At 36.7% G+C, this 25,677-nt stretch overlaps 1 protein-coding gene across 1 annotated transcript in view; it reads right to left on the bottom strand.

The window, feature by feature from the left end:
* The window catches only part of SGCZ (sarcoglycan zeta), a 245,039-nt gene that overhangs the window by 76,692 nt on the left and 142,670 nt on the right, over positions 1-25,677 (bottom strand). Inside the window, exon 4 of the mRNA XM_075091410.1 lies at positions 12,350-12,437. Coding sequence (XP_074947511.1) covers positions 12,350-12,437 — 88 coding nt within the window. The remainder of the gene's footprint in view (positions 1-12,349; positions 12,438-25,677) is intronic.

The raw sequence follows: 25,677 nt of genomic DNA, 5'->3' as shown, positions 1-25,677 counted from the left end.
ATATATAATATAAATATATTTTAACTAACAATACATAGAAATGGCTACATTTAAAATTAAATTAGTAAATGAAATCTATTTAAATATAAAGTAAATAATAAAGAAAGTAAATAATAAATAAATATGTACTATTTTTTATTACCAGCCTCATTCATTATCTTTCCCATTGATGTTTGCCTCTATCGCCCATGAATATTTTGTTGTGACATCAGTAAACAGCCACATTATGTTAAGTCTTTCTTATAGCTGCCTTTATCAACATAGCTTTCACCGGCAAGCTCAAATTGGGTATTAGGAAAAATTTCTTCACTGAAAGAGTGGTCAGGCATTGGCACAGGCTGCCCAGAGAGGTGGTGGAGTCACCATCCCCGGAGGTATTTAAAAGACATGTAGACACAGCACTCTGGGACATGGTTTAGGAGACATGGTGGTGTTGGGTTGATGATTGAGCTTGATGATCCTAGAGGTCTTTTCCAACCTTAATGATTCTATGATTCGAATGTCCAGCTCATGACTCTAATGTATTTTGGAGTACTCCAAAGGGTGAATGATAATAGAAAGTTTATCAATTCTTCTTCCTCATGACGAACGCAAACTGAATAGTACTAAATCCCAAGAGAATTTTACAGGTTTCCAGCATTATCCTCAACCTTGGAATTTTTAGTTTTCTGTAACATAATTAGTTTTTACAACAGAAATAATTTACAAAGCTGATCATATACTTTTCAGAAGCTGAAGCTTATTGAAGCAGTTTGTGCATTACATTTCCACAGTAAATCAGTAGGAAAGTTTCCATTGTCTTTGTTAGTTGAGTTAGGCTATAAGGTTACTGGTACGTTGTTTGGCCACCTCAAGTTTTATGAAAATCCAAAGTTGCCTACTAAGTAACAGAAGGGTATTATTTATAGCGTATTCCACTGAAAAGAAATGAGAATTAAAAAAAAGACAGAACAAAACATAGTATGAGATATTTGACTACATGCTGTGCTTAATGAACTTCACATTCAAATCAAATAGCAAAAGCACACACAAGACTAAGGGGAGTATGAAATTTCTTCATTACACTGTTGAAACTCAAAGACAAAACAGGAATGTTGCATTTCTCCTTGGGAAATATAATATCTTGCAGATTATAAGGTCATTCATTCCTCTCTAAAACTGTTTCTAGTTATCATTATGTATTTCCTTTAGGTCAGACTTTTAGTCTGACTTTTCTATTGAATATTCTAAAAATTTCCCAGAAATTCTACTGAAAATCACTTCTCTGTAAATCGCTACAACATTGCTTTTTTCTTTTCTTATAAACAGCTCTGATGTTTGACCTCTTTGCATTCTTCGATGCAAGAGACCTTATCTCTCATCCACATACTCTCTAAAATAATTGCTAATAGTGCAAGTACCTTTCTGCTGCCTGCTTTATCACTCTGAGGTGAACTGGACTGGAACGGAAATTGGATAAAGTGAAATACATTAATGTCACCTAACAGCTCCTTACCTTGTCTCTTCATGATTTTACCCTGTGACCTTTTTTACTAACTGTTACATATCTTGCTTTGTGAAGATTTAAAAAGAAAAGCATTTCAGTTTTGCCTTTCTTACTGCTAATATTTTCTGTGGGCATTAAAGACAGTAATTCTGAAATTTGTTTCTACTCTGAAGGTATTTTGAAGATTTTTTGGTGGTTTATTACTATTAATTAAAAGCTAATTTAAATATTTTTACTTGTATTCTCTATATACACTTATTCAGAAGTTAGATTTCAATATTCCTCCATCCGCCCCCAATTTATTAAAAAAATACAAGTTGTTTTTCCAGACACTTTTGGCAGTTTTCCATGGACTTCAAATATAACCTGTTGTGAATAGAAAATATCGTATAAAGGTTTCTGAATGCAAATGAAACTTTTTGAGATAAATAATTCAATTCATCACATTTTGAGAGAAGACAACTGAAACAAAAGATACGAGCTACCAGAGTACTCAGAAGTTTTCTTGGAAAAAAAAAGTTACAAAAATGTTTTACATTTTTATAAAATGAATTCAACACTGTTAGCTACCAAATAGGGAGGACTAGAAAGTATATTTTTTCCAAAGTGACTGGTTCTCAGATTATCAGCTTTAGCTAGAGAAGAGAGTACAAATATGCTGAAGTTCTCCATGCAAAAGGTGTTAGCATTTCATAAAATAACGCTTTATCTGAGAAAGATTTAATGAAAGAGTGGACAAAATATTAAAAGATACATAGGATTCATCTAGAAAAAGGCTACTAATGGGTACTACTTGTTAGCAAAACAGGAGTGAAAAATTACATCCTGATGACCAGAAAATGATAATTTTAAACCCTTCTGCTACTTGGTAGATCAATGAACTGCATTTGCAGATTTCCAAACAACTAGCATCCACTATGATGACAGCACAAGATGATGATGGCTTAGCCAAGCTCTTAGGATTTTTGTATTATCCATTTAGGAAATTACTTCTCTTCTTGCCCTTGACAGTGGGACAAGGGCCAGGAAAGCTGCAGAAGCCGGATAAAAGCAGATTTGGGCTCTTAGCTCCTGGAAGTGTCTCTTCTGATTAAGGTTCTCAGTGGAGTTCATTGTTGACTTGTAACACAGAAGATGCAATTCAATTCACAGATGAAGACATTGACCTTGGATTCTTACCCTGCTGACAAATTCTGCGTCTTTATTTGTCATTTGAATCACTCCCAGATTGTCTACCTTTCAAATGCACCACTTAGCAAGGCTATATTGATGCTCTTGGGAGTAGGATCTCATGGTAATGGAACAAGTTCAGAACCATGGAGAATTCTGAAGTGTGCTCAAGGGAATGTATGATTTTTGTATCTGAAAAGAAATCTAACCTAGATGCAGATGGATGTATGAATTCAGAGGCAAGACCTGCAGCATAGGTGGAATTTGTCTGGACTTGCTGAAAGCTTTTGTTTTGGCAATATGGCAAGCCAAGTAGAATCACTCCACCACAGAGAAAAATAGATGTAGTAAATTAATATCTGGCTTCATATAAAAGTTTCACAGAGAAAAGAAGATAAAAATAAACAAACAAAAAACCCCCAAACAAACAAAAAACCCACACACAAAAAAAAACCAACCACCAAACCCCAAAACAAACTAATGAAGACACAGAAAAGAACAAACTAGGGACAGAAGATTAACAAATTTCCCTTTTCTTCTTAAAAGACAGGTGAGTGTCAGAACCATCCCATCATCCTCTTCCATAACAGAAAAATGCTTTCTCCATTCCAGAAACAAAATGAGTAGGAAGCTTCTAGTGTCTGACAACTTTAAGGTTGTAAAGAGTCCAGGTGCTTTGGTAATACATGTGAGAGAAAAGCAACAAAACAACTTCTCCAAACAAAACATCCATCCAAAACATCACAAAAGGAAACCCATGAAGTTTTGGGACTCTAATGGTGGAATAACTTACTTTAAAGGCAATGTAGTCCTTAATTAAGATTTGGGAAAATGCTCACTCTGTATTATTTTGATCTATAACTGATGTTAGTGATTCAGTGAGTGATAGCTATTCCCAGTGACTAATTAATTTCAGATTTATGTAGTGCTTTTCTTCACAGGAAGAAATCTAGTTGAAATTTTAAAATATTCAGCTAATCATTGATTCAGTGCCATCTGTTCATAATTCAGCTGCAACTGCAATATTTATCACTCTAAGAATAACCTAAGGAAAAAGAAGGTATTTTCAGTGATATATTTATGTATTATAGCAATTTTTAAAGTCCATATTAAATATACTTTTAAATGTCCCATACAGGCTTGAGATAAAATACATCAAATAGCTCTGCCCATCTACAAATGGCACAATGAAACATCTCTAGTATTGGCATAATATGGAATTTGAAACTCCATACTGTTTTGAATGGAGGCAAAATAAAAGGCAAATAAAGATAATTATCTTCATACATGAACACAAAAAACCTGCTATGCTGTAGTTGTGGATATTAACTGGTATTTTCCAATGTGTTATTGTAGTTTCAGTGTTATACACTGAAGTTAGTTTTGGAACTGCACATTTTTATAGGACTGACAAATCAGTGTAATAAACAGAAAGTATACTTCAGCATTAGTGGTTTTAAAAAGAGAATAATTGTAACATAACAGTGAGATGCAATTTCCGACAGTCTAAAGACATGTGAGAGGAAATTCTAGAAAGCAGAAGGTTTATTATTTATTTTTTCATACTAGTCATCTAATAGATATGAACTAGAACTTGTGATCTAAGAGGTTCATGATCTTGTATGGAGAAATAATTTTCACGAACAAACAGACACAGTTTTCCAAGCCTGACTATCCACTTGCAAAAATCTCTTTCACATATAGAAACAGGCTAATTTCACATAGTTGGCTCAGTATGCTAACTGATAGGACTCAGACTTTTTAAAGATAACTTAGCTGAATAAAGACTCCAAGTCTACAATCAAATTACTCCCCACCCATATTTTTGATAAAACACTTTCCTGTGACTTCAACATCTTTAAAAGTAGCAGCATGCTGTTGCATTCCTTCTTCCAAATGTTCTCTGCAGCTCTAAAGGAGGGCATCAGAAAGATCTCACTGCTCTTGTCGTTCTCTTTATCTTAAAATTATGTTTTTGTATTTAATTAAGTTAAAAAATCAGTTTCTCGTTTATTTGACCTTATTTTGTCCTTCACCTAAGCCATTCATATTAGAATAATATATTCTTACCAATTTTAATGAGCTGTCTGAATATCAGGAAAGAAAAAAAGGGTAAAAATAAAATCTTAATGTCCTGTCAGGGACTTGCTAAAGGTCCAGATGCTGTAGGTAATTTAATAATGCTTAACACCCAGCAGCAGCCTTGTGAATGTCACAATGTATGCACAGCACCTGCTTTTGCAGTTAAATGAAGTATTAGCAGTTGATAAAGCTGAAGACAAAGAATTAGAACTATCTTTTTAAGATGTATACTTTATCCCTTAAAATCTACTCAAATACCTCCAAAAAAATGTCTATTTCTTCAACTTTTGGGATCTCTCCTATGAAAGAAAATCCTCCTTCCCTGCTCTGAACATTTGGGTAGTAGTTATGCTGTCTGTATTGGCCAAGAGCATGTGGGTGACCACAACAGGACAGATGGCAATGGATTAATGTTTAAATACTAACACTTCTGTACCACCATGCAAACCACTAATGACCTCTTCCCACTCACACTCTACTTTTACAATTAAATCCATCCACTGCTCATCGTTCCATGTCTTCTGGTATGGTACAGGGGGAAACAATAATAAATTTTAATATCAAGGATAAAATATTTGAGAACTGAAACAGAATATCCTTTTTCCTAGTTTTCAGTGTCAATTTTCTAGAAACAGTGGAAACATCCATACTTGTGTTTAAAATACAATGAAGTAAAATAAAAAGCCTATAAAACATAAAAAGTAAGCAGAAGACTGCTGTACCACTGGCAAAATAGCCATTGATAATTGAATCTACTTCAGCATATGTCCAGTGTCATTATGGGTGCTCTGGAGTCAAAGCATTGAGATGAAATACTACGGCACCGAGCTGAGGCTCATGCCTAGTGTATTGGATACCCCTCTGCACAGAGTCACTGCTGCACATTTGCTCCCCTCACCCAATCACTGCCTGGAAAACACAGATTTTGTGTTCCCTTTCATCTTTTTCCCAGCATCTCTAAAGTGACTGTGGGTATAGAACATTAACTATTGCCCTTTCATGAGAAAAGAGGCCTGTGGCTGCTGCTTTTCTGAAGGTTATCCTGCCGGAAGCCAGCATGCGGCCAGTCCTCTGGGTGCCCACCTATTCCTGCCAGCTCCAGCTGTCAGCAGCTGGGACCTGAGGCTTCACTTGAAGCCTGGCTTCCAGCAGGCTGCCCGAGGAAGACCTACTACTTGTCCCTCTTCCTCACCTCCATGGATTTACTCTATACCCCTCTGAAAGAATCATAGAATATCTCAGGTAGGAAGGAACCCATAAGGACCATCGAGTCCAAATCCCTGCTGCTCACAGGATTACCTAAACTAAGTCATATGACTGAGAGCATCATCCAGATGCTCCTTGAACTCATACAGGCTGGTGATGTGAACACTCCCCTGGAGAGCCACAGGTTCTAGTGACTGACCACTCTCTCAGCAAATAATCTTTTCCTAAAGTTCAGTCTTTACTTCCTCTGATGCAGCTTCATAACTTTTCCACGTAAAAAGAAAAAATGTCCAATTTCATAACAGCAGGTTAACAAAATTTAAGATTTATAGCTGATATATACAAGAAAATTGTAGCAGTTGCCAAATAAAAAAAGAAAGCATTCTGCCCTGTAGCTGCATACACTTTGGAGGATTTCCGAAGTCCAAACTTAAGAATGCATATTCTGATTTTGAAAAAGCATCCTTTCCTCTATGTGCTTGTCCTTTCCAAACCAGCTCTAGATTATGGAAAGAAAAAAAACGCATCAAAAAACGGGTACTGGACCTCAAAATTCCTTTCAAACATAGATGAATAAACTTAGAAAAAGAGAGAAAATAACCTGCATGTATTTTGTCTATGCTACAAATGTTATAGAGAGAAGTATCAGACTAGTTATAAAAGTACAAAGTATGTTTTTCTTTTTGTCTGTCAGTTACAGGCAGCAAAAGGTGCTCTCTACGTTAGATCAATACAACTTCAGATATGAACTAACATGAGCTGTATCTTGTATCCAAGGTAGAAACAGACGTCTTGAGTTCAGACCGAGGGAAACAAAAAGAAAAGAAAAGTTGGATCAAGATTCAAATGTTGAAAACTTTTAAAGTCTGAAGAAGGCAGAAAGAAGAAAAAAATATACTGAATGCAGAAATAAGAGGAAGAGGTCTCAAGACCCCAGCTCTGGATGTACCAATGTAGTGTTTAAATAATTTAACATAGAGTTATTATTTTTAAGATTTAAAGAAGATTATGTATACAATGCTAGTGAGGATGACAAAACTTAAAGCAAGGAATCTTATATCCACAGCACAGACCTTTGCTATGCTGTTTAGAACCAATGATGCACAAGCACTCTTGCCCCTGAAATAACCATGCAGAAATTGCACAGAATTTAGTTATTGTCTTACTGCTGCTTGCATTTGTGTTTATTCATGGGGGAATTTTTAATTCTTGACATATCAACTGACATGATATGCTCTTGTATTTCAGGAAGGAGGTTTCAGGTTAAATAATGGCCATACCTACCAGAAGGATTTACCACTTGGTTCTAACAAGTGACAGAGAAATAGCTTACTACTCTTTATTTTTATAGCACAGTTTTCATGTGGCAATTCATAAGGGAGATGGAAGATATATTTTACACCATAGGGTATGTCAAATATTAAACAGCAATGCAGTGTTCTGTCTGCACATAACATACAATAAGAGTATCATAACAATATAAAAGATATTGCTTAAAAATTGAAAATATATCTAAATGATTAAAAGCAATCTGAAGGACTGTGTAAAGTATTTCTCTCTTTCAGAGAGATTTTGTTACCCAAGCATGAAGCGGATTGCAAATGGTTGATCATACTAAGTATATTTAATAGTTTTATGAGTTAATTATATAATGGATGTAGAAAAAGTATTATTTTTCAATCCAATTAATGAAAGGGCTAGTCACAAGAGCCTAACTTCTCCACTGCTGAATGTCAAATGTACATATGAAGATTAGCACAGAGAATGATACAACTCATTTTCAAGTTAAACAGAAGTAAAAACTAGAAAAGAGTTGTCTGCAACTGTTTTTTACTAGTCCATTAACTATTACTGCCTCTTGATGCTGAATCAAAACAAACAAGTCAAGTGGCTTCTATTATTGGAAGGTGACTTAAACAGAGAATTGCAGGAAAAAATATGGATGAATTTCAAATAAACAACATGTTAATTTTTAAAAAGATACTTTGGCAGACCCATCAAAGTGCTGGCAAAGAGGTTGAAGTTTTGACCAGTTTTCAGAGCTTCACATTGTCCTAATACTGCACTTCAAGATAATTAATTAATGGGAATAGATTCTCATGATAGCTTAGCCAAAGTCATTAAGAGTATATCTGAATATACTTTATGTGAGCTTCTATTACAAAATCTGTTATAGCGCAGATGGTTGTAAAAAGACTTTTCCAGGGACTAGACAGACAGAAACAGAGGCAACGTCACATTGCACTGTAAATTATGAGAAGGGATGAGACTGAGATTCCAGCTGGACATCTCAACTGTTATGAGCAACATGGCTCGCTTTCTGACTGCCTCCTGGCTTATCTCATGCACCTTGCCAGGAGGAGGCGTAAAGCCATATGGCCTCTCAGGCACCGCTCTGTCATACCTTCTGCAGTGATTCCTGAAACTGAAAGAAGTCCTTTAATTCTTCAGTTAAGTATAAGGTAGATAACCTGTATTTAGAAAGGGCAAGTTATCTCACATTTATGGCCATTTAAAAGATCTGACAATAGATTTGTACCACAGACTAGCAGATGAGCTGTGTTTTCACCTCCTGATAAATTCTTTATATTCCTATACTTGGAAAGATAATTTAGCTGGCTATAAAACTTTGGGAATATCACAAAACCAATGGGAACATCACAAACAAAGTTTAAGTAATAAGCTACCTTGACCACCTCAGAAGCTAAGAGGTAGCAGGATGTGTTACCTGGTAAGGTATCAGTAGATAATAGGCACAGACTATTAGCATACGTGATATAGTTAAGAAGGATGAAGGGGACTATTTCCACTCACACAAGTTTACATACCTGGAGTTCCTAACAACCAATTATTTCTGCACAATACCCCATGTACCCTTGGTGGAACAGAGCATGTAAGCAAGCACATTTTTAAGAAAAATAATCTTGAATACATAACAAAATTTTGTGGTAAATAGATGGAAAGTGTCATCAAGTTTGACAAGTTATTTGAATAACTGTGTCTTTTAGAACTGTTATCAGCATTTACCAGTGCTGTAATTGAAACTTATACATCCGCCTGTTATTTTCAAAAAGTAATTGCAAAAGTGTGGTATTACTTTAATTGGTATCAATGAGTAGAGCTACAAGTTCAGGAGCTCTCTAAAGCTCTGAATTGTACAGCTCTGGACCTCTGTGAGAGTTATGATTCTGTCTTAAAGACCCCAAAGATTAGCAACAACGAAGTGCACATTTATCTGTACATCATATTCTAAAAAGGTTTCTGATATCCCCAGGGATCTTTATGAAAGCAAAAGGGTTAAGCAATAGCAGAAATACCTGTCAGAAGAAATTACTGCAGCATGGAAAAAAAAAAAAACAACCACCACAGAACTAACCACCTCATGAAAAAAATTAGAAAGCTGGCAACGTAATAATCAAATCTGAAGATGATGTTACGGTAAGAAGATGTGTGCGCTTCAAATGTCTCCTTTCAGCCATATTTAATTTTGATCCCTCTTGCACTTGTCGGCCTAATGTCCTCCACAAAATCAGGCAGAGATATATATGATCTGTGCAAACAGCATGGAGACAACAGATTTCTGGCTTGGGGTGAGCAACTGTTGTTCATTTCTAAAAATTGGCAGAAAAATTGTAGAACTTTTTACATACAGCTTAAAACTATGCAAACATTGACTAAACAGAGAAAAAAGGTTGTGTCAAGGTAATTCAGTAGAATGCATAATACAAAGGGTATTCCTAAGTAAGGGTTGGGAGAGATGTGATTACTTTTACTTATCTAACTTAGATACAAAAATCAATGAACAATCATCTTTATATCTTTATTCTGTAGACATCCTTTAAGTCTGTGCTACATCTGCCCTGTTGTCCTAAATGGCATGTCTAAAAACTGAAGGCTGTAGAGTACTTTTGGAGATCCAGATACAAACTTTGCATTTCCCTGACGATATGTCACAAATAGACCAAAGCACAAAACGTTTCTAGCTCAGTTGGTGTAGATCCCAACAGAAAGCATTGCTGCACCTGTGACTTTCTCCGTTTCCAGTTGTCTGTGTCAGTATAAATACATTGTACTCTAATAATGGATGAACCTTGATATTGTAAGGCCTGGAGCCATGACTTGGCTTTATGCTATTTAAACATGTAACCACTGAATCATCATGTGTTCTTAGATATTTTTTTTAATATACTTTTCCTTCACTCATTCTAGATTAGGATGTGTACCAAGATTCCTTAAGGATGCACTTCACAGAAATATTTTGTCTTCCACAGTCACTCACAGAACTGAGAACCTGTTATCAAGAGTTTCGCCAAAGTTTTTCCTGGTCCCTGGCTGCCCACATAGTCTTTCCTCCCAGCCTCACCCCCACTTCTTTACGCTAATCTATCTTCCATCAACAGTTTAAATCAGATGCTCTTAAGGCTGTCTTAGTATTATATGGCACAATTCCAAATACTAGAGAAAAAATTTTTAGTTGTCCTGAAATTTGCCATGACCAATGACAGCAATTTGAACTTCAAAGACAAGAGATGAGCTTATTTATTGTCTTGTAACATCACTTATGTCCTGTGAAATACAGATAAAATGCCAATGATAGCCCATATAGGAAATGTATTATCAACCACCTAAACACACAGGCATCCTTCTTTCTTGTCAAGATGCTCCGGCCATGCACATAAATGTGTAGTCTTTTATTATTATTATTCAACTGTTTAAAGAAGTTAACAGATAATATTCCAAAGTGGTTAACTAGACAACTTTTTCCCCAAGGCATAATAATTTACTTTTTCTGTAGTTTAAATATATTTCTCCTTAATGCTTTCTCCACTGTTCCTGTTCACCCCTTTCATTGGGCAGACACACAAGCAGCTGCTTCACCATGCAGCACCAGTGAGGGCACAAAGTATTTCTGGAGAAGACAGGGACTTTCCAGAGCGTATTTACATCTAACAGGAAAAAAAAATTTCTGATGTCAGCAAACCTGGTATACGTTTTCGGTGCTGGATTCACTTAGGAGGAAAGGTGTCAGCAATCAGAGTATGTATCTATGTCATCCAATGTGAATGTTTGCCATGGAGAACTCACCTTTTAGCAATTACTAGCTGAAGGGGAAGGTTTTAATAATACAGCTACTGGATGAAACTGTGTTCCATAAACACCCTGGGCAAGTACAATATGGCTATAACAGGTGTTAGCTTAATTTTCCTCATCTGTATCTGCTAGCAAGTCTGGTTACCTTTGCACACTCATCTGATGTGGTCATTCAGGGAAACCAGTGCAGATGGTGTGTCATTCTCTATGTACTTGCCAAAAACTTTTTACAACTTGAAGCCACTCTCTCCATCCAGCAAATATGAAAGCTCAGTGTCAATTACAGCTAGATTTTAACTTAAAACTATTTGTGAGCATAACCTTGGCACATGAGGAAAAAACACTGGATAAAACAGCTTAAGCCAGAAAGAAAGTGGAAAAAAAATTAAGAGACTTGGAGTCTAAGGTGTAGGTGTGTCTCCTCGACTTTATATATACATCGTATCTTACACGTATATGTTTGTATGTTTTTCATCCCATTCCCAACTAATACATATTGTTTTCTAACAGATCTAGAACATTACTTTGTACTGAATTTTTTTTTGCCAATAGTCTTAAAAAGCAATTAATATCTTCAGTACTATTCTAGTACTGAAAATTTTAAACTGTTACTTCATATTTACTAACACAATAAGTATGATTTGTGCTAAAAATCCAGTATAATGCGCTAAATCTAAAAAAAGCAGGGCAAAACACATGAAAAGTTGAACCGATAAGTAGAGGATTTTTTACTTCCATTTCATTTGGAATGTTGGTTTGCTATATTTTATACTTTGCAAAGTATCAGACACCATTTTAATGGATGACTGGCAGTATGATGAATTTCCATTTAAATTTTGTAGCAACTAGGAAAGCATTTTGATTTTTGTATTGTTCTGGATTTTACATTCTGTTACTCCAACAGTTTTCAATATATGTTGTTACAAATATATTACAAAAGTAATGGGGACAAACTAATTCCCACTGAAGTAACAGAAGACTTGCAAGAAATGATGGTTATTTTCCCACTAAAACTGTTGTTGAAATAACTTTTGCTGAGGTTGTTTTCTTAGTTTGTTTTGTTACACCTGCCTCAGAAATAATAATTTTTCATAAAGTTATGTTTTAATTATTTTAAGGCATTTCTACTTTCCCTGCCTTCAGCTAATTCTGAATCATGCTCTTATGATCCATTGTACGCATTGGTTTTTTGTTTGAGTATGGTGATGAGATTTTTCTCTGACTATTCAGCAATATTTTATGTTTGATGTTAATTAATGAAACCTACTCATAAAGCTAAACTGATATACATAACAGTCAATAAAGAACACTCACCTACTGTCAGTTGTCCAGTTAACTGTCCCATGTGATTTCTTGCATTCACTGTTACATTTCTGTCAGATTGTAAGACCAGTGGGCTATCCTGGGAAACATGTATAAGAAAATAAATGAGAGAACAAAAAATTGAGGTAGAATTAAGCTAGAACTAAATATCAACATGCATGCTGAGAGGGAAGGTGTGTCAAATATAACAGACTTTTTAATAATTTCATAAAGTATTTCACAAGTCAAATATTTATAGAAAAGAATAATAAGAATACTATTTTAGGCTTAAAACCTTTGTGCATAGAATCCCTGCTTTAGAAATCAGAGTTGAACTTAATTTGTAACCAACACTATACTACATTATTCTATTAACCTGTATAACCTATAGTATTTGGATTGCACTTACTAAAACCTTACAAACACAGACATGCATTTCGTTGAAGGTAAAAGGTATCATTATGTTCAAAAAGCAAAGAAAGAGAGCACTGGAAGGTGAGGTCATGTAACAGACAACCCTGGCCCACCACCAATAGTACCTGACAGGTGCTATTAGTGATCAAGCTGATGTAGCACAAAGACAAACACTGTACAATGTTAAGTACTGTCTTAAGGTTTTTGGAGTCCGTTTGCAGCATGACTATATTGCTATCAGCATCCCACTAGGTTTAAGCTTTTGAAGAATGTTTGCATATATATGCATAGGTATATCCTGTGTCCAAAGCCAGTTCAGGGAATCTCAGAAAAGACGACAGAATTGAATTTTGATTCTTGAAGAACTAGAAGCCAGATCCACTCTGCCAGGGGAAGGGCAGATGCACAGGAGAGGGGAAGGGCTTCAACAGAGAGCAAAGAGAAACAAACCCAGCCTAAAAAACTCAGAGCTTACTGATCATGGTCTCATTGGAGCGGGGTGAGTGTGTGAGAGGGGAGGGGAAATTAGCATGGCTGCTGCTGCTGCAGAGAGGCACTTTCCTCCCTAGAATCACCTGCTACCACACTGTTCCCCTGAAGCTTGCAGTGAGACCATGGGTATATTAATCATAGAATCATAGATTCGTTAAGGTTGGAAAAGACCGTTAAGATCATTGAGTCCAACCACTAACCTATCACTGCCAAGTCCACCACTAAACCATATCCTCAAGCACCACGTCTACCCTTCTTTTAAATACCTCCAAGCATGGAGACTCAACCACCTCCCTGGGAAGCCTGTTCCAATGTTTGACAACCCTTTTGTTGAAGAAGTTTTTTCTAATGTCCAACCTAAACTTCCCCTGGTGCAGCTTGAGGCCATTTCCTCTCATCCTATCACTTGTTACTAGGAAGAAGAGACTGACTCCTGCCTTGCTACAACCTCCTTTCAGGTAGTTGTAGAGAGTGATAAGGTCTCCCCTCAGCCTCCTCTTCTCCAGGCTAAACCACCCCAGTTCCCTCAGCCACTCCTCATAAGGCTTGTTCTCTAGACCCTTCACCAACTTCATTGCCCTTCTTTGGACATGCTCCAGCAACTCAATGTCCTTGTAGTGAGCGGCCCAAAACTGAACATGGTACTCGAGGTGTGGCCTCACCAGTGCTGAGTACAGGGGCATGATCACTTCCCTGCTCCTGCTGGCCACACTATTCCTGATACAAGCCAGGATGCCATTGGCCTTCTTGGTCACCTGGGCACACTGCTGGCTCATGTTCAGCCGGCTGTCAGCCAACACCCTCAGGTCCTTTTCCTCCAGGCAGCTCTCCAGCCACTCCTCCCCAAGCCTGTAGCGTTGCGTGGGGTTGTTGTGACCCAAGTGCAGGACCCGGCACTTGGCCTTGTTGAATCTTATACCGTTGGCTCTGGCCCAATGATCCAGCCTGTCCAGGTCCCTCTGTAGGGCCTTCATGTCCTCCAGCAGATTGACACTTCCACCCAGCTTGGTGTCACCTGCAAACTTACTGAGGGGGCACTCAATCCCCTCAACCAGATCATCAATGAAGATATTGAACAGGACCGGCCCCAACACTGAGCCCTGGGGGACACCACTCGTGACTGGCTGCCAACTGGATTTGACTCCATTCACCACCACTCTCTGGGCTCGGCCTTCCAGCCCATTTTTAACCCAGCGCAGAGTGCACTTGTCCAAGCCGTGAGCAGCCAGCTTCTCCAGGAGAATGCTGTGGGAGACAGTGTCAAAGGCCTTACTAAAGTCCAAGTAGACAACGTCCACAGCCTTCCCCTCATCCACTAAGTGTGTCACCTTATCACAGAAGGAGATAAGGTTAGTGAGGCAGGACCTCCCTTTCATAAACCCATGCTGGCTGAGCCCAATCCCCTGGCTGTCCCGCACTTGCCGCATAATGGCATTCAAGATGATCTGCTCCATGACCTTTCCTGGCACCGAGGTCAGGCTGACAGGCCTGTAGCTCCCCAGATCCTCCTTCCGACCCTTCTTGTAGAGGGGCATCACATTTGCTAGCTTCCAGTCATCTGGGACCTCCCTGGTTCACCAGGACTGCTAATAAATGATGGAGAGTGGCTTGGCGAGCTCCTCTGCAAGCTCCCTCAGTATCCTTAGGTGGATGCCATCTGGCCCCATGGACTTGTGAACATCCAGGTGAAGGAGCAGGTTGGTGACTGCCACCTCTTCAACAACTGGGACTTCATTCTGCATACTAGGTCCATCTCCCAGCACAGGAGATGGAATGCTGCTGGCAGTTTGCTAGCATTTACCTATACTTAAGTAAGTTTATCCAGCACCAGTAAGACACCTCACAGAAACACAGGTGGGAAAGTGCCTCTAGGTAGGGATGACTAAGGGCTAAGAAAATATTTCTAAGAAATATTATATACTCATTCTTAGATTCTTCCCTAGGTATCCATTATTTGTCATTCCTGGATTGAGTACATTAGGTTAGATGGACCTCTTGTGTTTGTGTGTACGTGTGTCACTTATATATTGGTTCTTCCTATCCTTGAAAGTTTTAACAAGAGAATGAAAGGAGTTAAGGAGCCGTAATAAAGATTTATTTTTACCTGAATGATGAATTACATTTGCACTTAAATTTTCTATACCTTACAAGCCTTTTCTTTGAATCCAGGGCTTTCCTCTGCAAGAAACACTCTTCCCAGTTGTTTTCACTGTGATTATTAACTTTAAATGATACTCAGTTCCCTGGGAAGTCTGAAAATATTCTGAGCTAATTTCTAAAAGTTCAGGTGTATTTCATCTCTCACTGGACCATGCTATGACCTCTCTAACATCCTGCCAATTAGCTCTGCATCACAGAATCTGGCAGATTAAAGTCATTGTTTGGCTTGTCCTTCTTTCCAGATGAAAAGCTATAATTACCAGTGAGACGCTGTGTTCAGCGTGACCAGTTTGAGCTAAATATGTGATGCAAGCAAGGGAGCTTCTGGCAACAAAACCAGCTGCTAAGGACCTTTTCCTCAACACTTGATGTGATTTCCACTTTCCTTATGGTCTTTTGAAGATCATTAGTCCAGGCAACTGCTGCTCTGGGAAAGGGGGTTGTCCTGATAGACAGCTGCATGGCCAAAGTATATTTTTAGGGATCCTTTTCCCCTTTTGCTTAGTCAGTATTTGGGGAAGAGTCTTGTCAGTTAAAATAATCTCACCCTTAGCAAGGGAGGGTACTGCCACGCCTGTTTTTGTCTGGTCAGCTGAGGGTTTGGTAACTTACACTTCCAAACACTGTTCGTAGTCTGATCTGAAGGTTTCTTTCCTTTCACCTTAGGAAAACAAAAAGATTCTCAGGCTAAAATCTGCCTCTCAGGTTTCTTGTGCTCAGACACTAATTGTAAATGAAGACCTTGGGTATCAAATTCTCAAGTACAGGATAATGAAAGATTAGGTGAGCCAAACCTTCTTTCTTCTCCTTTTCTTGTCTTGTTTAAAAGATAAAAAGAGGGATGAAAAAGTTAAGAACTTAAATCTATATTCCTTAGTTCCTGGATGTCAAATATAGAGCTGCAAGCTTAAATTCTGGACCAAAGAAAACCCAGTAGCAAAACTCCTATCAGCTTAAGCAGTCCAGTATTTTGTTTACACTGTTTACCTGCACCTCTGTTTTCCACAGGAAGTGCCTAAAGGCAGAGGTTCAAGGTATTTAAAGGTAGTCTACTCAGAGGAGTTAGCAACTCGGAGAAGACTTAGCTGAAATCAGTGGAATTATAGATCTGTAAGATGACTATAAAGTGAAATTAGTGTCAGTCATATGAATATGAATTAACACATATCTAGAGCATAAAAATATTGGATAATTTTATCTCTGGGTCACTGGATCTGCTACTCTTTTTATGTGAACTTCAGCTTGCAATTTAATAGACTTGATAATCCACAAAATACTTTATACTCAGATGTCAGAAGGCAGTTAGAAATATGTCATCACACTGTTTTCCTGGAAATTGGAAATTAAAAAAAAAAATGTTTTGATGAATATATAAACACAAACAATAGAAAAAAAATGGGATGATTAAGCTCTCCAAATAGTGTGGAAGTATTTGGAAGTAAAGAAGATTTGTTCTGAAGTCAGACAAGCCTAGGAACATGCATAGTTACTTTTTTGATATAATTTTCTAGGCTGATGTCACCCAATAGCTGATAAAGTATAAAAAATAGATTGCTGTATTATTAAATAATTTCTGTCTAGTTACTTAACGAAAAAAAGCTTCAGGTTATACCTGACAAAAAACCACACACTTCTTGTAATTCTAACTTGAACTGCAAGAATATGTGATGGATTAAGCACAGCAGTTAGTGTGCTATATAAATTTGCTCTGAGATTACCTGCATTTGTTAAGCATTTACAGGAATAGTTTCACATAGACTGCAAAGCCAATAAAAAAATCTTTAAGTGGAACGAGTCATACTGTTCACATGAGGATTTTGTAAGTATTTTTCATGCTTACCAATGGCAGCTAGTTCCTTAGTGGAAAGTTGCTTTATTTCAGATGTACTGACCATTTACAGGACAACAAAAGCTTATTTTGCAAACACGTGAAAAACCAAAAAGAACAAAGCATTTCAGATAGTGAAATTACGTCAGTTTTATATTTTATGGAAATTATTTCTGAACTCAGTTACCTTAATAGGGAACACTTTTCAGCTGTGCAAAAATACTGAATATCATGCATTGAAAAAAGTTACTTGTTTTTAAGAAAAACTTTTTAAGTTAAAATATCTGAGGCAAAAGATTTTATTTGGGGGACGTGTCTATTAGTGGTGTTCCCCAAACTTTAATGAATCACATGTATCAGAGTAAGAACTTCTCACCTCATATATAATTTCTTTTTATTTAAATTCTGTACTGAAATATAATCCTTTATATCTGATGCATGACATTGACACAGAAATTTCTTTGATGTTACTAATTTATTAATAATTTCTAAAAAAACCCAGGTATCATTTTATATGAAGTGTGGTAGGCCATATATACACCTTCTCATTAACCGAACGCTTCTGCACTGCTATGTAAATGTGGTCTTCAGAAAAGAGCTAGTGAATTATTTGTGATGCCTTTCAAAAATTATACTGTAGATAACAAAAAGCAACGTAGTAAGAACATTCTTACAGTTACACAGAGCTATTAAAAATAACAATATGTTTATAAATAGAATATTGTAGAGGGATGCTCTCATGGCCATGAGGGCACCACCAGCCCTTACAGGCCCTGCCCAACCTCCCCGGGCCTTCCCCACCCCTGGTGGGGGCCCATTTCAGTCCAGCCCCATTTGAACCCCTCCTGGCAGGGTTGTCCTGCATCGCTCCCCACACCCCTTAGGGAGCAGTCAGCCCTCACTGCTCCCTGACAGATATGAGGACCTCAAGAACTAGCTGATGCTCATGACACTGTATGAGATGACTCCCATTATAAGCCCCGAAATGTTACAACTTCAAGATTTTCAGTAGCGTATTAAAGGCATAGCAGATAAACATGATGGTACTATAGTACTTCTTACCTGAAACAGATTTGCAGCTGGGATTTATAAAGGGAAAAATAAACAAATGAATTTAGGGGATATTTTCAAAAAGCTTTCTTGAATTTGAATCCAGTTATAAATACAATGGAAATTTTTTTTTAAAAAAAGGTTGGGGTTTTTATAGAGTAATTAATGATCACAGTGCCACTGTGCAGTGACTTTTATTTTTAGAATTAGATGAGCAGATTACTGTAAGTATATGAAAATGACAGATTTCTTTATAAAGTCATTTTACTAAAAAATACTCTGCATGAGCAGTCATAGGAAAACTCTTATTTTTTACAGATGTTTCAATTATTTTTAACATATATTTGACAAATTTCATGCCTTTTGTACACCACTCAAATAGGCAATCACAGCGAATTATCTCAGTTTTGAAGAGTATTTCCAAACCGCACTCTTTATATTAGAAAGAGTTTAAACGGAACAATATCATTCCAGTTAGTTTAATACATTAGTTTACTCTAGGTAAGATGGTACGCTGTATAATTAAACATAATTCCAGATTTATATTCAGAACACAGTTAATTTTAATACCACCACCCGCTTAAGACACTTAGGAGTAGTAGCGACATGTATACCATAGCTTATAGTGCAAGCACTACCTCTCTTATGATTTAATTCCTGTGCATGGGCAAGCACACCTCTTCAGGTTTCTGGACCTCCACACAGCACCATAATGATGTAAAAAGTAATGCAATAAGTATGCAGGATTCTAGATCTGCCAACTCTGTCTCTTGGCAGTTTGTGAGCTGATGTAAGGTTGTATACTAGTCTGTTATTTGAGTGCATCCCCAGCACGGGCAGGTAATATATTTCTGGCTGGACATTTCCTTACAGGGTTCTTTTAATGAACCTATCCTGATAAAGTGACTAATATTTCTTAATGAACATTGTATTCCCAAGGTACTTCTGCATGTAAAAAAAGAAAAAAAGGAAAAAAAATCCATGTTAGGCTTAGGTTTGCTGAGAAACTCACCGTGGCATTCCCCATATCCAACCACAGAGCAGCCGTGAATTGCAAGACTTTAACAAAGACAAGGAACATGTTTCCCCACTGCTGTGTAGCACCACAATTTCTCTACTGCTTTAGAGGGTCATACTGTGGGTGACAGTGAACAAGTTGACCGTGTCTGGTCAATGACCCAGACAAAGCACCAACAGTGCATGAGTTATGTGACCACACTACAGCAACAAAATGTGAACTGCGAGAAACAGAAATTACTCAGTCTTCTGGTCAGTCCAGCAGCCCAGAGAAGTCAAAGAACTGAGCAGTTTTGCAATAATTACATGGAAAACTGCAGCTCAGGCAAATGGGGGATGACAAACCTGAAGACTGCCCTGAAGGAATTAAATGCAAAAAGTTTGGAAGTAGAATATGAAGGACACAGTGTCAGTCCAGAAGGGTAGAAAGCTGAGCAAAGAAGCTGTGAGGGGATGGAGAGAACATTCCTTAGCTGTTTGTCCATTGTCCAGAACCAGAACATCAGCAAGTTTCTTAACAACCTTTCTTGCAAATGGGGAGGTCATATCAGAGGTGGTAGAAAAAGCTCCAGGGTCTAAGAAAACACACATAACTAAGGCTACAAATCTGAGCCAAACTTTCTATCATTAACACTAAACTAACATGAAGGAACTTGAATAAGGGAGGATTTGGAAAAAACAGACCTACAAACGCCAGCCATTGCTGAGCTTTTGAGTACTTAGAGGTTGAAATCAGTTAAAACTGTTGGAAGCTTGTAAAACACAAATTAAAAAACCATATTGTTCATCAGAATATTCCCAAGATAGTCTTTCCACGAATATTTCCAATATTCTTATTTACCATTATTTACCAATATGCAATATATCCAAGAATATTCTCAAGAATATTCCCAAGAATTTTCCCAAGGTGTCAGGACAGTAGACTCCCCACCATATCAGTATTCCAAATAGGGAGAAGCAAATAATTTATTGTCCAAGTTATTCCTGGACAGTTCCAAGGTAAGAAGAGTTAATGTAAGTATTGATCCAATTAAATTAGACACTTTTATTACTTTCTGTAGTTCTGTATTCCCAAAATAAAGTTTCACATTAGATTTTAGTGTTCTTTTTCCCTGCTCAATTGTCCTTTCTAACCTGAGAGGCATAATTTAATCCCTAATAAGTACACTCAGAATCAGAAAGCTGTCTGCAAAATCAAAATAATGATCTTTGGACTTCTGCTTTAAGGAAACATTCCAGATATCTTAGAAGTTTGTCCAAATGATATTGAAATTAAGGTGGTTTTTTTGCACACCAGTTTTGCACATTAGGGAGGTTTTTAGTTCAAGTAAACTATAAGGTCAATGCATTTCATTTGTCCACAGCAAGACCGATTTACCAAATTATCACCAAGAGCAAGCAGAAAAAAAATAATTAATCAACTTTTTTATATAACACACTGGTAAAATGGGCAGCAGATTTGACTTTATGTCAAAACTAATTTGGTAAAAATCCCCCAAATATTGAAGTACTGCCACATTTTCAGTGAGATATAAACTCTATTTTTCCAAATTAAGCAGAGGCAGATACCTCATTTAAGTGACTCACCAAAGAATTGAAACGCTCTGTAAGACAGGCAAACAAATAGTTTACACAAGGAAATAGTTTAAAAAAAAAATACACTCTAGTTGATACTGAAAGAAATATCAAACTTGACGGTATTGACAAGGTTCCAGAAACATTTTTTCTAGATAACTCTTGTTCATGAAAGGATGTTATCTCAGTTCCCAACCTCTGCTCCGTTTCCATGTCAACCGCCTTATATGCTAAAGGCAATCACAGCTATCATCCAGCTTCATGACACAGTAAATGTGAACCCAAACTTGGTTCTATCTACTGAAGTAATATAGATGTAGCCAACAAGAATCACACACAGCACTCTAGAGAGCCACATGCACTGGTAAAGCTGCACAGTGTTCATGGCTATAATCTCCAGATAGAAATAACCTCCTTGTTTAGTTTCCTCGTATAATGCACCATGAAATTTTTATTATGGCAGAATTCAGTCATGCATAGAAAAACTTAAGTGATAAAGCAGAAGCAGATATTTAAATAGCAGACAAAAAATCTGGTTTCTAAATAGCAAACAAAAATGTGAATTTTCTGGAATTTATTTAAACAAACAAAATTTCAAATGGACTTTAGATATAAACATTGCAACTAAAAATAAAACAAGACTACATTGTACTTGGAGGAAGCTCGTTAAATGCCCAAAGCTCACTCCTTATTCATTAAGCTTGTGACACAGCAAGTAAAATTATATATTACTGAGCTGCAAAGCCCCCGGAAAACTTTAATTGGGACAAATATAGAAAACCCATGCAAGTCTTAAAATCTGAAGTCAAAACGTTAAGGGTGGAATCACTGCATTTACTCCTTTCAAATCATCATTTATTGCGGTGTGGGTATATCAGTTATTGAAAGGATTTTTGCCATTAAAGTTAATCCCAGCAACAATCTAGCAGTCCATTATACTATTTCAAATCTTGGAAAGCGGTCTTTCAATCCCTGTTTGTATGCAAGTGTTAACCATGATATACCATTATACCGAAACAAGTGTGTGTTCCTCATGCCTTTTTAACTTAAAGTGCTAAAACTTGAAATATAGCAGTAATTAACTCCAGGAAGAGGTTGAAGACATTACAGGAAAATGTCTACAAATGAAAAGTATATTTACACATTTAAAAATATTTTCCCACCATTTCCTATTGAGGGAGCATTTCTCTACTTATTTTGAATTGCATTTATTTTAGACTCACTACCTGAGAGGAAAAAAAAAGTTGCTGTGGTCATGATCTGATAACCTGGGTATATGCAAATTTTTTACCAGATTCTTAGTTCCTGAGGTTTCTATGCTAAAGTGTGTTAACCCCCGTTCACTTGATGCGTAACAGGAAACATATCAGCTTTGTATATTGGTAAATGAAAAAATGATAAAATGAAAAAACAGCAAAATAAACTTATTCCATTATGTTTACCTAATCCTATGGAAAATCTGATATAAAAGTTCAGAAAAATGTGAAGTCTCCAGCGTATCAGTAGGTTCTGGTTTCCACTTTTGTGGTGCCTTGCAGACGTGCAGCAAAGGACCATATGGAAATAATATTTCCATCACCAGTTTTTCTTTCACTATGATTTCTATGACAGAACTTTTCAAACTCTAAAGCTGAAGAAGGATAAACAAATTCTAAAGGAAGGTGAAGGTAGAAAATAGAATTTCAGAAATACATAAATTGTAGCAGAAATCTTTAATTAAAAGAATTGCTCAGACAAAGCAGCAAAGACTTGCAATAATAAAAAATATCAAAAAGTTATTAAATAGTGCATATTAAAATTTATATGTTGAAGAAAAATATAAGGCACAAAAGTAAGGCCAGACTAGTTATTAATTTTAAACATGTTTAGTTAGAAGGTTTATTTTAGGTAAATATTAAACTTATTCTTTTACAGAAAGTAAAGATGTCAGCAACCTATATGATTAAATGACGCCACTAGTATTAGAAGAAGCTTCAATAGGAAAAGCAGAAATTATCTGTATTTTTTTTTTTATTCATGTAGCTATCTTAGTTTTTACAATGCTGATATTTGCTGACCAGCAATTCCTTCAAGAGGAGTCACTCACTGCTGGATCCTAATTACCTTGGCAATGCTTCCTGCATTGCTAGTTCTCTCTACTGTTCCTGTGTTAAATAACCAGAAGTTCATATCTCACATGAACTCTGAAACACCCTACCAAAAAGAAGGGATATTATTATTGTCACTTCACTGAGCCTTCCCCTGCATGCACCCGTCGCTTATTATATCCATTGTTAGATGCTTTCAGGCTACAATATAGCACTTGTTTGATGCGAGGACTACCAATTCCATGGATGTTTAGCATCAGGTATAATAAGGCTTTGATCAAGGCATCAAAAAGAATGACAATAAGAATGGCAGTTACAGGAATTACAGATAACCCACTGATTATCTTTAGTAATGCCTATTATGAAAAGTATACTTCTCTAAATTTTCAGAAAACTTCTTGGTTATGATAGCCCAGGGCTGAGGACTTCAACATTTATGGCAAAGGTCTCAGCATGTATTTTGGCAGCTGGTAAGAACAGGAATTCAGTCCAAAAATGTCTTTGCAGTATTTCTTTCATGAAAGTAACATCTGTGGTGTTATTGAGAAAATTCACTTTTGACTGTCTAGGTAGAAGAGCCAGATGACTTTCCACATACTCTGGCTTTAAGAGAGCAGAAGAATCTAATTTTTAACTCTTCTGTTTTAATTACTGAGCCATGACTTATGCCTTTCCATACTCCCTGCAGTTAGACCCAGCCTTCCTTTCAGGACTGAAAGTATTTGGGTCCAGGAAGTCTCCTATTTTCTCATAAGAAAGGATCAGTCTGATTATTTCTTATCCTTTTCTGTTCATGGTCATTAGGCTTCCCTATGTGATATTTGATCCATAAAGCCTCTTTCTTCTTCCTCCTCCTTTCTCTACTACACACCATTCCTGGTTCTATGATTAAGGCCGCTCTGAACTTCCCTGGGGAAATGACATCTGCTGGCAACTTTTCTTCCCACCTGAGGGGGGAGAATGTGGTTATCTCACATTGAGAGACAACAATAAAATCCTGTATTAACAAAGACTTCTCACATAAAGAGGAATTAAGATGCTTCATACCTCTCAAGTTGGTACAGTCTTTTGAGTAGGTATGTGAACAGCTAACAGGTAAAATAGAATAGCCTTTCTGTTCTCCAGGGAGAACCACTACAAGATCTTCATCTGGATCATTATTTTTTAATAAAGTATACATCTTTTATCACCATGTGTTATGAAGAATAAATACAAAACTACATTATATTGAATACAACAGGTAGAAGAGAGTATTTCAAGATTTAAAAAAAACCAAAAAGCATACCCTATACATCATGCATTCACCTTTAATGCTGGCAAACCAACATCTAGAAAGTGATCTTGAGAAGTATTATGTCTGGTTTTTCTGTTGTACATTCTTTAACCTTGCAAAACATTTAATAAGAAGATTTGCCATTAGTATGACACAAACTTGGCCAATATCTGAGCTCAGAATTTGTTTCATGTCTCCTCTAAAGCTTGTCATCTGTGGAAAGGAGACATTCATCCCCACCTTTATTGGAGGACATGACTTGGTGGTTCAATAAATTGCCTTTCTGTTAGAAAATTTGCTTTGAGGCATGCCAATCACAGACTAAAAAAACGTCACCAGCCCTGTTCAGAAGGTCAAAATTGAGGAAATAAAATTCAGTAGAGAAGATTATGGTTCAAAGAAAGAGACAACATGTGCCCCTTCAGGAAGCGTATTATTTTCCAGTGGGAACAGCACTAGTGTCAACTCTGCAGTTGTAGATAATTGCTACCTTTTAATAACACAGATCTTTTCCAAAGGTTATAATTAACAATTTGTCTTTCTTTTCTACTCTCTAGCTATTCAGAATTTATTTCCATTTCAGTAACTGGCTAACTTTTCCATACCAAACACTTTTCCACTGCAAATATTAAAATATTGAAGAAAATTGGCCTCCACTGACAGAGACTAAAACAAATATCGTTCTGTGACTTTGCAGTTTTCCACAGATGACATTTAGATTAAAACAGTGTGAGAAATGCCACGGACCTGAATCACTTGTGCAACCTGCCGAATTAATCAGTAAAGTTCTAAAGACTGAATTTCTTTTAAATTCAAAATCATAGAGCAATATGGGAAGTTAAAAACAGTTGTATTTCCTTACCAACAGTGTTAAACTTCCAGAAAGATCTCATTCAGGCTTGCATGAGTGTTTGAGTACTTCTCACACTTCTGCATAAGGAAAACAATGCACATGCAGGTATACCAAGAAATTAAGAATTCTTTCTGCATTTTTTTTCTTCTTTACTGGCATGATAGTAGTTTTAATATTTTCTGTTGTGTTTCTGGCAACTAGTCAAGCTCTACTAAATGTAAAGGGATGATCAAACAGTTCCAGGTAAGTCTGTATTGGAATATTACAGTAATTGTCAGGAAAAAAAAAGTTTTAGGTTTCCATTATAAACTTACTAATATTCTTCTATAACATTATTAAAATCTCTGTAAAAGATTTCTAGGGCATCTTAATTATTTTCAGTGAAACTTAAGACCTAATTTCCCCCTCCCCCCATTTATCTTAAAGAGCAGTGAAAAAAGATCTGGTTTCTGTTTTGAGTTCTGACTTTTGAGCAACAGTAATTAAAAAAAAATTAGGCTTGGTTCATTCTTGCCACAGAACGCTTCCTCTAAAGAATAAAGTTTTTACTTTAGAACTGTCAAAGTGTTTGAATGTGCAAAACTTGTGCCA

This window comes from Phalacrocorax aristotelis, chromosome 4, assembly GCF_949628215.1.
Source record: "Phalacrocorax aristotelis chromosome 4, bGulAri2.1, whole genome shotgun sequence".
NCBI classification, from domain to species: Eukaryota; Metazoa; Chordata; class Aves; order Suliformes; family Phalacrocoracidae; genus Phalacrocorax; species Phalacrocorax aristotelis.
Note: the sequence above shows the minus strand (reverse complement) of the source record. Positions and strands in the feature narration are given on the sequence as shown.